The 15,688-nt window shown below is 37.1% G+C and overlaps 1 protein-coding gene and 1 long non-coding RNA gene across 5 annotated transcripts in view; one reads left to right on the top strand and one right to left on the bottom strand.

The window, feature by feature from the left end:
* LOC117938255 (E3 ubiquitin-protein ligase HECW1) overlaps positions 1-15,688 on the bottom strand; it is a 186,271-nt gene that overhangs the window by 27,540 nt on the left and 143,043 nt on the right. For all 4 annotated transcript variants that reach the window (XM_034862778.1, XM_034862781.1, XM_034862780.1 and 1 more), the window contains 2 exons: positions 10,987-11,100; positions 3,935-4,087 (listed from right to left, as the gene is read on the bottom strand). In XM_034862778.1, the coding sequence (XP_034718669.1) occupies positions 3,935-4,087; positions 10,987-11,100 (267 nt within the window). The remainder of the gene's footprint in view (positions 1-3,934; positions 4,088-10,986; positions 11,101-15,688) is intronic.
* Positions 4,719-15,688, top strand: part of LOC117938257 — a 14,613-nt gene continuing 3,643 nt past the window's right edge. Inside the window, exons 1-2 of the long non-coding RNA XR_004655360.1 lie at positions 4,719-4,811; positions 12,502-12,506. This is a non-coding gene — a long non-coding RNA (uncharacterized LOC117938257). The remainder of the gene's footprint in view (positions 4,812-12,501; positions 12,507-15,688) is intronic.

The following is a 15,688-nucleotide window of genomic DNA, read 5'->3' as shown; positions in this document are numbered from 1 at the left end:
TGGTCTATCTGTAAAGTGTCTTGAGATAACTCTTGTTATGAATTGATACTATAAATAAAATTGAATTGAATTGAATTACGTGTCACAGCGCCCACTGGCTTCTGTTTCTTCCGAGACCCAAGCTCCTGTCCCAGTGCCCCAGGCAGCATCCAACTCTAAACCCAAACCCATGCAACTTGGCTGGGCCCGTTCGTCCACTGAGAAAAGCTTCTGCAACAGAAGTTCTGGTGAGTGTCTCTATTGTGGCGTTAAAGGATACTTTGCTGCCTCATGCCCTGTTTGATCAAAAGGCCCGGTTCCTCAGTAAGTTTAGAGATTTTGAACAGCCAGAACTAGGGACCCAGCAATGACATTCTTCGCCTTGAACGCCCTACCACACTCTGCACTCAGCTTTCCCTTCAACTTTAAACCTTTAAATGATTCTGGTGCAATGGGAAATTTTACAGATATAGGTTTAGTCATTCAGTCTGGTCTTCCCTCTAGCACCTTCTAGAGCAATGTACCGCTAGGGCCTTAGATGATTGAATGTTGGTTAGGCCTGCACGATATTGTAAAAATCTTACATTGCTTTATTTTTCCCCCCTGTGATATATATTGCGATATGAAAAAAGAAAAAGTAATTTTTAAAAGATGACATAAGACATAGCTCTACTTGTAAATTCTCGACTACTGCGGTGATTTTGTAGGGGAGTGCAAAGTATCTTTTCTAATGTGAACCATTCTTTGTTGAACTTTAATGCTTCACAAACACAAGAAAGTACGCGCTGTGACGTTACTCTTGTGAAGTGATTTTGGAGGGAAATTAGGTAGAAATACGCTGGTTGACTTGCATGACACTATTGTATTCATATAATAATCAATCCAGGCTAACGTGAGAGACAGTGACTGCATGTTGCGTCCTCTGAATTTCAGGTTGTCGTAGACTAGGCCAGCTCGTTAGCTTGTTAGTTTGATAAATTGATCAGACCTGTACGTCACGCGCACTAGCAACAAACTCTGTGTACCCAGGAACAATTAATTCAGTGGAAATGACGTTAGATCCGACACAGACTTCTGTAGTAGATTAGTGTTACGTTTCCAGTGTCGCGGCTCCGAACCGTAACGTTAGTTGGGACAGACGGACCCCTTGATTCTTTAGGCTAACTATATTAGCTTTAGCCTGGCTGATAGCAGCTTTCTGCGGTGGGAAACGGCCGGGAGACGTTGTGATAATGTTGCAATAATCCGGTGATTTAGTTTGTATTTGCAGCGAGCATAAAACACTGACTACTGTAGTAAACTGACTACCCATCAAAACTATGTGAATCACTGTGTCAGCGGCAGCTGCTGGCTACGGTACTTTTCTACACACAGAGAGCCTCACTTCCCATAACAATAACCCCCGTCCAACTAACTTCACATACACACGTTGCCCACATGGCTACCTGTCTTAAAGAGGAAAGGTCGGTCGGTAATAATCATATAAAAGACGAACAATGGAAGTTTACTTTTCTATCAAGCAGCAAAAAAGCTTTACCGTCAACATTGTAACGTCCTCCGATAAGACTCCTGACTATTGCGCATGCTCACATGGCGATGTCAATGCTTAAACACAATATTGTTCAGCCCTAATGTTGGCCCACGTTAACCAAAGACGCTATTAACTTAATTCTTTGTGGCAACCATAATGAAAACATTGCATTCAAGCATATTTCAGCCCAAAGACGCCCTTCATTTTGGGGTTCCCCTGGCTGGAACTCCACATCCCCTCAAACTGCTCCCCGATGCCCAACTTCCTTTAAGTACACTTTACAATCTCTCTTGCCCTGAAAGAGAGGTAATGGAAATTTACATTCATGGCTCCCTGAAAGCTTGTCTTATCTGTCTGCCATTCCTTCCCTGTTGGAGCAGGATTCTTCTTTGTTCAGAAGAAAGATAAATCTCTCCACCCCTGTATGGATATCTGTTGCCTCAAGTACCCTCTACCACCAATAATCAATTCGGCTTTCAAACCACTGCGGCAAGCCTTCTTTTACAAATTGGATCTCCGGAACGCATACCACCTGGTACGAATAAAGGAACACGATGATTGTAAGACCGTATTCAACAGTCCCCTTGGTCACTTTGAGTACCAGGTAATGCCGTTTGGTTCAACAAACGCTCTTGCTGTCTTTCAAAATTTGGTCAATGAGACTCAAACTTCTTGAACAGCTTCGATTTTGTCTATCTTGACAACGGGGTGGCAGTAGCTCAGATCGTAGGTAGTAACCAGAGGGTCACTGGTTCAAGTCCCCATATGTACCAAAAAGTACGGAGTGTGGATTGGTGGATTTTCACTTCACCTCCTGGGCACTGCCAGGTGCTCTTGAGCAAGGCACCGTACCCCCCCCCCCCAACCGCTCAGGGCGCTAGTTCAGCTGGCAGCCCACTCACTCTGACATCTCTGCATGTACACGTCCTGAGCATGTGTACTTCAGGCCTATGTGTGATTACTAACAAAAGCCTGTACACAGAGTGTAAAATGTAATTTCGCCACCGGGGATTAATAAACTAATTAATAACTACTGTTTAGATTGTGTTCACCAGGTGCTCCACAACTGCTTGAGAACAGGTTGTGCGTTAAGGCAAAGAAGTGCAAATTCCACTCCATCTAGGTCAGTTTGTTTGGGATAAGTCATTGGGAGCGGGCAGATGAAGGCAGCAGAAGAAAATCAAAGCAGTTGTGGAGTGACAACATGTGAACAACTTCAGCAGTTTTTGGGGTTTGCAAATTTCTATCGCAGGTTTATTAGGTCCTCTTGGTCGGACAATACAGGGAGAATTGTGATTTCTACAGTATAGTTTTAGGAAAATTGCACTTGTGTCAGCTTGTGCCCCTAATGTTTTTGATGGCAATTTCTATGGTATCAATCAATCAAATGCTGGATTTAACAGATTGTTCTTTTGTTGTTGGTGTGGACTTCAATATTGTTTGGGACCCAAATATTGATTGGTCAAAAGCCATGGTCACTGGGGTTCAGGCGCAAGCTATATGCCAACCGATTATGGTGTCACCAATATGCATTTGTAATACACAGAATCACCTCTCACTATTTGCGGACAATGTTTTTTTTATTTTTAACTTAACCCCTCTGAGTCTCTTCCTCACCTTCTATCATTATGCGAGTATGGTTTGATAAACGTTATCAGGCTTTAAAATGAACTGGTCAAAGTATGCATTCATTTAAATGATCCTGCTTGCAATTCAATCATCCCTGCTAACATCCCCATTGTTAAGCAGTTTAAATATTTAGGCATTGAGGTTTTCCATTGCTTAAAACAGATTGTTAAGTAAATATTCTGTTGCTCTGAACCACATTTTGAAAGATATGGAAAGATGGATGGTCTCCCCATGTCTATTCACGGCCGTATCTCTGTGGTTAAAATGCATGTTTTACTCAGGATGAATTTTGTAAGCTCTTTTTTACCTCCTTCTGGTTATTGGCATGAATCAGTATCAAAATTTATCTGAAAAGAAAAATGGCTGCGACGTAAGATGGTCTACTCTACAGAGGAGGAAAGAGGACATGGGCATGGAAGAATGATGGTAAATGAAAGGTGCACAATTGCCTTACGTGTAGCTTTTTTTGCTGACTGCAGCAATCTTGCTTAATACTACCCCATTGTAGAAGACTGTTGTTTATATCAGTCACTTAAACACAGAAAAATAGGTTCTTGGTTGAAAACAAGTTAACGAAAAGAAAATCTTAAGTGTACGTGAAAGAAAAAGAAAATTCCCCCCCCCAAAATGATTTAATGATCAGTTGACAATAGGCAAGACAATTCTGATTTGACTATGCAAATTCTTAGTCGGGGAAACCCCCTACACACAAGTAGTTACTTTGCGCCAAAGTTGTAGATGAGTTACAGTATGTTTCCCTGTTTGTTACACTGTGTGTTGTATTGCATAGCTCACCATTCCAGATGGTTCTCAACAAATGCTGACATGGGACTGATTTGAACGGTGTAAGTATCGTTAGCTGAGTATTCAAACAGGCCGTAATATGGATTAAACAACTCCTGAGACAAGAGGAAGAAGAACTCTCTTGATGGACCACTGTAGTCCAATCTGAAGAGACAAGAAGACAAAGGGAAGAAACATCTTGACACAGTTGGTAGATCGTATATTTGGACCATTATTATTATAAAATAGCTTTCTATTGCCCTATTACAGATATTTGATAGATCTGAGTTGATTATCCACTTTCAACAAAAATGAAAAAACTGTTTAATTAAAAAACAAAGTGTATTTTAGAGATCTATAACTTAATAACAATGTTATAAACGGTTTAAACACCAAACAAAGAAAAACATTTGACAGAAAAATGAATAGACAAAGTGTAAAGCAGTGAATTGGGTAACACTTCATAAAAGCTACACACCATTTATTAGCAAGCATTAGTAACCGATTAGTTAATGGTTTGTTTATGAGTATTTTTTTGTTCATACATAATTATCATTTGTTCACACAGTTGTAAATGGTTTGTTCAAGGTTTGTGTAAGGCTCGCGGAAACTATGTTTATAAATAGAAGTTTGACACTTAATATTGCAAAAAACATTTGTAAATTTACCAATTTTCCCCTGATAAACTATTTACAAATTATTTGTAATTTCTTTGTTTATCATTTTTAAAGCAGAGTTCCTATATTCATTCTAATCAGTAAAGCATTTGTAAATACAGTTAGTAAGCCGTTTGTAAAACATTTATAAGTTGATGTTTCTAATAATTCATAAAGGATGCATTAACCATTTGTAAATTAAGTCATTTATCATTTTTAACTATGTACTCTGGGTTAAAGACCAACATTTGTTCATGCTTTGAATAAAATGTTATGATTTACGAATAGGCCTAAACAAATTGATGGGGTGTTAATACATCTGTTACAAATACTTACCAATAATGTAATCCATCACTAGTTCAGGAGTTATTGCTGTTTAGTTAAGTTTATTGTGCGAGCCCATCTAAAGTGAGCCCTTTTTAAGCTTTACAAAGCATTTTTAAATGAGATGCAAAGGCTATTAGAACCTGGACATACACATAGAGCTGGGAAATATCTGAATATTATATCGATATTGAGATATGAGTCTACTTATCGTCTTAGATTTTGGATATCGTATCATTGTAATATGGCACAAGTGGTGTCTTTTCCTGGTTTTAAAGACTAAATTACTTAGCAGACTGTTATAAATGTTCTGTTATTTGCTTTTACCCACTTAGCCATTATATCCACATTACTAATGATTATTTATCAAAAATCTCATGTAAATATTTTGTGAAAGATAGTTAACACTACAATATTGTTGCAGTATCGATATTGAGGTATTATAAAATGGATGTATGGTAAAAAATATCGTGATATTTGATTTTCTCCATATCACCAAGCCTTACATACACATGTATTGTTATATTTGGACATGCCTTCAGAAATATGCCTATGGATAGTTACTGTGTTAATTAATCTTTAACAAGCACTTACCAACACATCATTTCATGATTAACTCATGAGTTACAACTGATCAGTTGACTACATGGCGTGAGCCCATCTAAAGTGAGCACTTACTATGCTTTACAAAGCATTTAAAAATGAGTTCCAAAGGCTGGCAGATACAAAAAAGACCCAAGTAAAAAAAGTATTTGTAACCCCTATTACGATGTAGTAAGATTGTATATTTATGAAATAGCTCATAGTAGTGTTAAGTATTTGATATCAGTGTGAATTTGGACCGGAACCAGAACAAAACTAAATTGTTAAGAGCCAGAGAATTGAACATCAATAAAGAGACAATAAAACCAGGATAACGTTTGAGAAGAATATACATAGAAACATGGCATACACCTATACAGATTAAAACACAGGTATGAAAAATAACAACTAAAATAATAAGCACGTACATAAAAGAAACCGTTTTCAATTCTATTAGCTAAGTTCTATGAGAACTGTTCCTTGAAGACAAGAGTTCAGAGGTGTTCAATATTGGCCCCATATGAGTTTGGTTTCTGTTTGTCCTACCACCATGAAGAAGGAATCCAGGGCAATCCGTCTAAGTTCAGAGTCTCAATCTTGTAGCACACCACCCAGCCAACTGATCTAGGAATCTCTAAACCTCGGAAGTCTCTGAGATTTGAAGAGTCAATGTGATCCAATATCCTTCTGTGAACTGGACCCTGCCTGCATAGCGTTCATGGTGGTAGGAACAACAAAAACCAAACCAATATGGGTCCCAACGTTGTACATCACTGAAGTCTTGTCATCAAATAACAATTAAGCTCGTAGAACTAAAAAGGATTTCTTTTCTGTGCAGAATATTATTTTAAGTGTTATTTTTCTTATCTGTTTTATCTGTATACATGTATGCCATGTTGCTATGTATTAATCTATACTAGTTTTAAAGTATAGACAGCATATTAAGTGCCCCACCAGGGACACTAAGACACTAGACCACTGCTATACTACAATAAAGGACACCTATCGCTTTGTCCCAGGACCTAAAGCTACTTTACTTACCTTGACTGGTATTTCAATTTGCACTGCTGATTGTTTATTTACAGTACCAATTGTTTACCTATACATCAGCAATACCGTACTTTAACTGTAATATGCAATTACTCTCCACTGCACTTAAATTTGTATAGCTTCTGCCCAAACTTCATTTGTACTACCTCTAAATCCATTGTTATACTGCTCATTTTAGCCAAATTTATTATATATATCTATCTGTAAAAATTCTGTTTATACTAATAGCCGACTGTATATATATTCATAGAACAAATTCACCTGTAAACTCTGTAAACCATCCGTATTTTATGTTCATTGTACATATCTGTAAAAATTCTAATTATAGTAATATCCACCTGTAAATTATATACAGTACATATCAATCTGTAAAGCTTGCTCAGAATACTTGTTATCTATATTTTATATTCATAGGACAAATATTGAAAAAAATAAATTCTGTTTATAATAGTATTCATTTCTATATTTATTCAGTACATATCCATGTCCTGCACTTATGGAACAACTGTATGTCCTGCACTTACTGCTACTGTACTTCTGGTAAGACCTAAACTGCATTTCATTGCCTTGTACCTGTACCTGTGTAATGACAACAAAGTTGAATCTAATCTAATCTAATCTAAGTGGGAGCCCAACCCTGACACTATCATCAAAAAGGCCCAGCAGAGGCGGTACTTCCTGCGCCAGCTCAGGAAGCTCAACCGGCCTAAAGAGCTGCCAATCCGCTTCTACACAGCCATCATCCGGTCTGTCCTCACGTCTGCATGTCCATCACTATCTGGCTTGGATCTACACTAAAAAGGACAGAAGCAGACTAAAACGGACAGTAAGGTCTGCAGAAAAGATCATCGGTGCCAACCTGCCCTCTATTCAGTTTCCAAAGTCAGAAAACAGGCAGGAAAAATCCCTGCAGACCCATCTCACCCCGGACCCAACCTGTTCCAGCTTCTCCCTTCTGCCAGGCGCTACAGAGCACTGTACGCCAAAACCAACAGACTCAAGAACAATTTCTTTCCACAAGCCATCACTTGGATGAACAGCTGACTTCTGACTCACAGTGTCAGGTTCAATTCCTGTGCAATAACCCAGCAACCCTGTCTCTAATCAGTCTGTTTACTGGTTCTACCTGTTATTTATTCATCATTCTCATTCTCTATTGCAGAGTTGTTCATTCTGTTCATATTGTAATATAATTCATATATAATAACATAATATTTATTCCAGCACCCTTTGCACTATGCTCCATAGTTAAAATAATGTATCATAATTATAATTTAGGCTAAATCTCATTTCTTTATCTTACCACTACCACTTACCTCTTCCCCTAGGTTTTGCGTGTTCAGATGAGACCTAGTGCTGTCCCAATACTCTTTTTTTATTAAGGGCTAAGGCTAAGACGAAGGGGTGTATACCCCTTCAAATCTAGGGAGTTACTTGTAAACAAGTGCTATTGTACAACAAGCAACGATGTCTGCCGGGTCAACCCGAGAGACCCATAAATGTAAGAATTTTCGGCTTTACTAATTGATTTAAAAATTAAGACAGTCTTGTTTTGTGATATATACATTCCTGTGCATATATACTTGCAACCAAGTTATTAATTGAAACTTTTTTTAAATCGCTAGCTTGCTATGCTAACGCTAATCGTTAAAGTTGATTTGGAGACATTGCTACGTGCTTTGCATATACCGTCCTGTATCCACAGGAGACAGGACACCAAGAAGCTGGTCTACTTTTGAGCTGAAAATGAGCAGAAGTTTCTTAAATCCTGTGTTCATGTTGTACCCATTCATTATTGCATTGGTACTATATTATTGTAATCATTTGTAATTAATTCCTGTTCATTTACTTGTATATTGTTGTTGGTTATGAAACAAGACACTGATGTGAGGGAAGGGTTACTGACCAACAGGCATCTGACTGGTTTTAACATGAGAATAGCTGTAGTTAGTTTTCCCAAGCTCAAAGTTGCTTAACAGAGTAGAGACAGTGTTTAAAAAAAAATAAAAACTATCAATTGCATACACACAAATGCATTGCAAACAGACCTAAGTACTACAAAGATAAGAACATCTGCCTCTGCACCACCAAAATGAAATTTTTTAAAATAACACTTTAAAATATAAAAATGCATATGACACTGTTGTCGAAACCCACGCAATCTACATAGACACACTTGCAGACAGCATCTTGGAAGTTTGTGATCAATACTGTCTGGTGATGTCACCAAGTGGTGTCCCATTTCTTAGGGGTAGGTTTTTACCCCTACCCCTTACCGTTGGTTTCAAGGGCCAAGGGCTAGGTGTAAGGGGTAGGTGTAAAATGGAGAAATGGGATTCAGTCTTACTCCTGTATACTTTACACTCTTCATTGAACTATTGTCTCAACCTGTCTATAAATTATGTTAGTGTATACTGTATATTGTTTGTTTTTCGATTGTTTTGTATGAGTAGGCGCATTGTGAGCAATACAGTACAATTCAAAGCAAAATTCCTTGTATGTGTCCTCATACCTGGCAAATAAAAGCTGATTCTGAAACTATCCTGGTTTTGTAGTCTCTTTATTGATGTTCAATCTCTGGCTCTTAACAATCTAGTTTTCTTCTGGTTCTAGTCCAAGTTCATACTGATATCAACTTCATAACACTACTACAAGCTATTTTATAAATGTGCATTCTTACTACATTGTAATAAGGGTTACAAATACTTTTGTTACTTGTGTCGCTTTTGTATCTGCTAGCCTTTGCAGTTCATTACAAATGCTTTGTAAAGCATAGCAAGTCCTTACTCATGAATTAGTGATGGATGGCATTATTGGTAAGTATTTGTAACAGATGCATTAACACCCAAGCTATTAGTTTAGGCCTATTTCTAAATTGTAACATTTTATGTAAGGCATGAAGGTAGGTCTAGATAGTCAATCATTAACTTCCTAGTTTTACCCAACATTATACATACCTAGTTAACAATGGTAAACTACATAATTTACAAATGGTTTATAAATTATCAAAAACTTAAACTTATACATTTGCATGGGCTTACTTACTATGGACAAACCATTTACTAACTGTTTTTACAATTGCTTTAATTAGAATAAATGTAGGAATTCTGCTTTACAAATGATTAACAAAAAAATTACTAATAGTTTGTAGATAGTACATAAAGGGAAAATTATTTATTTTACTTATTTGATCAAGACAATGGATTAATCAACATTTCTGTAAATGCGCCAGTGATAGCCAATTTGCTATTTTTCAATTGTAGTCGTACCTAGCATGCATTTTTTTATGGTAGTCTTTATGGTGGGAAGAACCTGGAGCACCCGGAGGAAACCCACGCGAACATTATACAAACTCCACATAGAAAGGCCCGGAATGATCTGGATTCAAACCAAGAACCTTCTTGCTGTGAGTGAGAAGTGCCAACCACTTAGCCACCGTTTTGCCAATTTAATTCACAAATGGTTTTCACAATACTTTTTAAGTGTCAAAGTTCTATTTATAAACATAATTTTCGAGAGCCTTATCTACTATGAACAAACCATTTATGAGTGTGTATACAAATGCTTTATGTATGAGAATTAACATAGAAGCAATGCTTTACAAATGGTGATCAAAGCATTTAGCAATAGTTTATAATGGAAAATGATTTCATAAATGGTTGTTTTATTATATATTAAGTATAAATCATGTACTTCAATGGTGTACAGTACTTGACACATTTTTTTAGATAGGCTTATTAACTATGAAGAATCCATTTATTACGGTTTGAACAAATGCTTTACTGATGACAAATTATGTATGAACAATAAATTACTCATGAACAAACCATTAACTAATAGGTAACTAATGCTTGCTAATAAATGATGAATTGTCTGTAGTTATTATAAAGTGTTACCGTGAGTTGAGTACGGTATGTTTGCAAACAGTTTCCTATTTACACATTTTGCAGACGCAGAGAAGATCATTAATTTGAGTCATGTTTGTGTTCACCTGATGAATGTAAGTCCAATATTAACTCTCTTTGAGCTTTGGTTCTATCTCCACTGACTCCTGAGAAGAATATCTGACATGTTAGCTGCTAAATACTATGCTCACTAGCTAGTATATCTTTGTCTGCTGTTTAGGGCTGGGCAGGTGGTGTATAGTGGAGTTGCCCGCTGCTGTTTTAAAGGAGATTGATGAGAATGGAGTTGATGGCCAGAAAACTAAAACAATGAGCTTAAAGAGGTAAGAGGAAGAAGTTGGGTAAAAATTCTGTGTAGGATCCATTGTTCATATAAACATTGATTAGTGCAGCTTTGAAGATACAGTTCTAAAAACCTGTCGGCAGAACAGCATAAAATACTTCACTGTAACACATTTAGCTGTGTCACCTCACTGGTTCGTGTGTGTGTATGTGTGTGTGTGTGTGTGTGTGTGTGTGTGTGTGTGTGTGTGTGTGTGGTTCTTACCCCTCCTCTCCCAGGAAAGTGACGTAGAGTTTGTTCCTCTGTAGCTCTTTGCGCGAGTATGCCATCACCTGGTTAAAAGTTCCCTCCAGCAAGTGTTCTCTCCTGATCAGCAACCTACAACAACCAGGGCAGATAACATATTATAGGTACTATAACTGTCCTGGTTTTCTAGTCTCTTCATTGATGGGCTGTGGACAGGACCTTAGAAACAAGTCTCCCCTACATCCGTTCTAAACATTTGGACCAGACACAAAATTGAAAGTCTATTTAAACCTTTGGTTGTACCTTATTTACTAACAAAGGTGTAATGAGCAATTTTTGGTGTCAAATTGGACCAAAACTACATGTAATGTGGACTTTATTAGGTAGAAAACAAACACAGTCATACCCGAATTAGAAACCATACACCTAAAGTTGCTGTAATTAGAAACCGTATATTGCTGTATTAATTGAACCCAAAATATACTATATTTGGACTAAATTATTAATTTCGATACTAGTACCAATCCCAATACCGGGACTTCAATAACGGTTCCTGAACAATACTTTTCTCTATACCAATTTTATAAAATGTATTTGAACAAAAAGACAAAATTACACATTACGGCACATCTCACATCTCAGCTCACTGAAGTTGAAGGTGTTGAATTGAACTGATATGTAGCAAAGGGCCGCTGATCGGAATTGACCCCGCCTCTACTACATCAAGAAGCAAACATTTATATGTGCCTCTGCTCTACCAACTGAGCTAAACTGGCCACTAGGCATTGAAATTTAGTACTGAATGAAGAGGCATTTTCAATACTTGATAATGTGATGGATTTACAGAAACACTATGTTGTGGTAAAATGAGATAAAAGGACAAGATTAGGTCATTCATAGTTCACAGGTAAGGGGATGAGAACATTCTGCCAGTCTTCAGTAACTGAACCTCTTTATGAATGACCATTTTTGGGTCTGTACAGAGCTGTCTAGACTCTCTTATAAGTCTAGACAGCTCTATGACCTGGACTGTCTCCTTTTGGAGGGCAGTGGAAAAAGGGTAAAGGGGCCTGCCACAGTATAGCATATATTCCAGAACTAGCCTTAAGGTGACCATCTTTTGCTTTGGCACCATTAATATCTTGGCATTACACAAACTTGACAGCTTGTGCTAGAGATTTATGAATCAGGAAAAGCCACAGGACCTCAGAGTTGAGGACAACACTTCAGGTTAACACACTGTGTTTAAACTGTGCTGTCTATTTTAATCTCTCCTCGATCGACATCAATAAATGTGTAATAGTACATTAAAGTATCTTACCCAGGTAACTGGTCCCCAGCCAGAGTAATATATATCTAAAAATCTAAAACTGTCATGGGGCTAGCCCATGCCTTCATTTAAACCAAGGGTAGCATGTGGTATCATGCTAAGCTAACCTTAGTATGTGCAGTACTAAGGGGCGGTTAGTGTGAGCATTATCGTTAGTATGGGGGCTTGCATCAATGAACACATGGTTTGTCATTTTATTTCAGAACTTGTCAAAAGATTAGGAATCATGGTTGGATAAATGCAACACATACACAATTCATTTGAAGTTATTTATTTTAGTTTCAATCACCTGTTCTCATTGCAAGCAGGGATCTGGGTTGAATTGGCAAACAGGAAGTGATAGAGTCTGGAGTAATTTATAGAGGGGAAGATCTGGAATGGCCCAAGTGTCAACCAGTGCAGTACAGAGTGCATAGAGTTCTGTTTTGAGAGGCTTTTTCAACATGTAACATTTCTTTTTTGATGTTATTGTTGATATAGGGTGTATTTATGAAGCCATAAATGTTTGGGAATGTTGAATTAACACAATGGTGTCTGATTGATTTCCAATTAACTTTGGTTTGTCTTGTAGGAGGGGCTTTTGTTATAAAGGAAAGAGGCCTAAGCTCCTCTAGAGAGAGAACGACTTTGGCCGGGAAGAATGCAGTTGCTAGGGCCCAAATAGTCAGGGCCTGATTCAGCCTTTTTATTATTTTGTTTGAAATTAGTTTGTGATGATAATTTCAATAGTGAGTATTACGTTTTCATGTTTTTGTTCATTTTTCAATAAGTCATCCTTGCAATACTGCATTTCCTTGTGACTGCTGAGGAAATTAATCAAAGCACACGGTGAAGAACTCCCGAGTTCATTCCTCCTTCTTCCACAAGGGAGCTAAACATTACAGTGGTATTGTACCAAATTTATTGATTGATTGATTGATTGATTGGTTGATTGACTGATTCACAGTTTGCTTGTGTCTGTTTTTTCACAGGAGTTGTTTGCCTGTAAAGATAGCGGAGAGCACAGACGGGTTTTGCCTTTCACTTGCAGATTGGAAGTAGTACAAACTTTACAGTAAAGAAATATTGGTGAATATGGTTACAGTTTCTGAAAGAAAAAAATACATCCAAAGGCATGTTTATCTGAGTTGTCACAGCATTTATAAAGGCATTTATTAATGGTAAATAGATGAGCTTTCTTTTTGGATGGAACATTTACAACGATAATATAATCCAGAGCAAGCTAGCGAGGTTAGCCAGGTGTCTTAATACCATATATTGTAATAATAATAGACAAAACCTCTAGGCCTGAAAATTGAAGCCAATATTAAAGTGCCTTAAACCTGCATTATCCTTGTCCAGTATATTTGCAAAAGGAGGCCGCAAAAACAAGTTTATTGGAAAATGACCCTAATTGTCCCTTGATTTATTATCTGAAGAAACATTTTCATAATAAGCTTGTGGCCTTACTTTAAAGACTTCTTCAATACAAGAAGACATTTTATTTTGTCAATCTTGGTCGCATTTATTTTAGAATTGACAATAAACAGGAGATGCCTTAGGATTATGGCTACACGCTAACCTGTCAATGTTGACAGAGGCTTTGCAATGCATATTCATGGCACTGTGTAGATAGAATTAACCGTGACCTTGTTTTTGGATGTTGTCCATATTTTTATCTTAAACTTTGACCTTCTCATTTCACTTCATGAAAGTTATTGGAACATTTGGTCACCTAAAAATAAACAACACTGGCTTGGCCGCATCCTGTTCGTCAAAAATCCTCATATCCGGTTGCAAAAAAACAAGATGGGGACGCACATATCGCCGAACTTGAGCCTTTAAAACATCAGTCTTCAAATGTCTTATACTATATTTAGTACTGATGGGGCTAGTTTTCGAAAATGCCAATTACTGAAACAAGTCTTCACCAGCATTACCGCAGCACAATTAATAAACTTAACATAGACTAAACACTGCAATGTCACAAATACAGAAAATCTAGTTATTGTGCTACATGAAGGTTATGGCAGTAGTAATATATCTTACCGTTGGACTTTTGCACCGGACTTAAGGATGAGCAGAAAACTATGGCAGAAACTCAGCAGTGTGAAGAAACCAAAATAAATCCGAAATTTTAAAAAATAAGTCTCTGAATATGAAGTTGTGAATTTTTCATAATTCATATTTTGCTTAGTAGTGTTAAGGTATAGTATATTTGGGGTCTAATACAGCATTACATGAAGTTGGGTGTCCAGGGTATAACTGTGTTTGTTATTACTGTCTAATAAAAACACATTTCTATGGTTTATTACATCTTATTCAGGTCTAATACGACATTATAAGTGGTTTCTCATTACAGCATAATTTAAGTATACAGTGTATAATTAGGGTATGTCTGTGTTTGTTTACTGTTAATAATAATTAGTACTGTCAAACAATTAAAATATTTAATTGCAATTTATTGCATTAATGTTATAGTTACTGTCATTAGTCAAATTTTTAATTATTCTGAATGTCTCTTGATTTCTTTTTTGTCCCATTATTTTTTCTCATTTTAATGCTCTTATCAACATGGAAAAGTGGATCGGCTTGCTTTGCGCACATAATCTCTCACACAGTGTAAAACTGTCCATCAATAAAAGGGTGAAAAAATACTTTGACGAGGGAGCGGAGAAAACACATCAGCTTTGTCCTTAGCCATCAAGTGGAATTTCAGACTGGACGTGCTGCGATGATAGCTCAGTTCACAGATCACTTTAGTCTTGTCAATGGAACCATTTGGCAACTTTTAAAGAGTAAACTTTCCATTCAGAATCTTTTTAGCATCCATTTCGGCGTCTCACACTCACCATCCACTCAAACATAAGCCTACTACTCTTTGGCAAGCTTGCAAGCCCAAACAAGTGTGTGCAGTGTACCTGTCGTTTTGTTTCCGGTCTAGTTAGATCCAGTGTGTTGTCGTTTTTCTAACGTTACTAGCAGTTACAACAGCATGTGAAAAAACTACAACGTTTGCTAGGCCAAAAAGAACGTTAATCTCGCAATAAAAACCTTGACACCATTAAAATGGGTTTGCAATAACACCGTTAATAAGGTGTTTAACTGACAGCTCTAATAAAGACCAAATGTTTTGTAGTAAGCATGTAATTACACTACCGGTCAAAAGTTTGGGGTCACTCACAAATTTCCATTGGACTACATTATAGACAGATTCCCAGCTGAGATCAGTTGCCTTGTTTTTTTTTAACCAGGGCAGCAGTTTCCAGATTACATTATGTGCTTACATAATTGCAAACGTTTTTTTTTTATGTTTTCTTAGTTAGTTTTTGGAAATAATATCAGATTAGTAAACAAAATGTGCCTTTGGAACATTGGATGAATGGTTGCTGATTATGGGAAATGTAGATA

Source organism: Etheostoma cragini, chromosome 22, assembly GCF_013103735.1.
Source record: "Etheostoma cragini isolate CJK2018 chromosome 22, CSU_Ecrag_1.0, whole genome shotgun sequence".
NCBI lineage: Eukaryota > Metazoa > Chordata > Actinopteri > Perciformes > Percidae > Etheostoma > Etheostoma cragini.
Note: the sequence above shows the minus strand (reverse complement) of the source record. Positions and strands in the feature narration are given on the sequence as shown.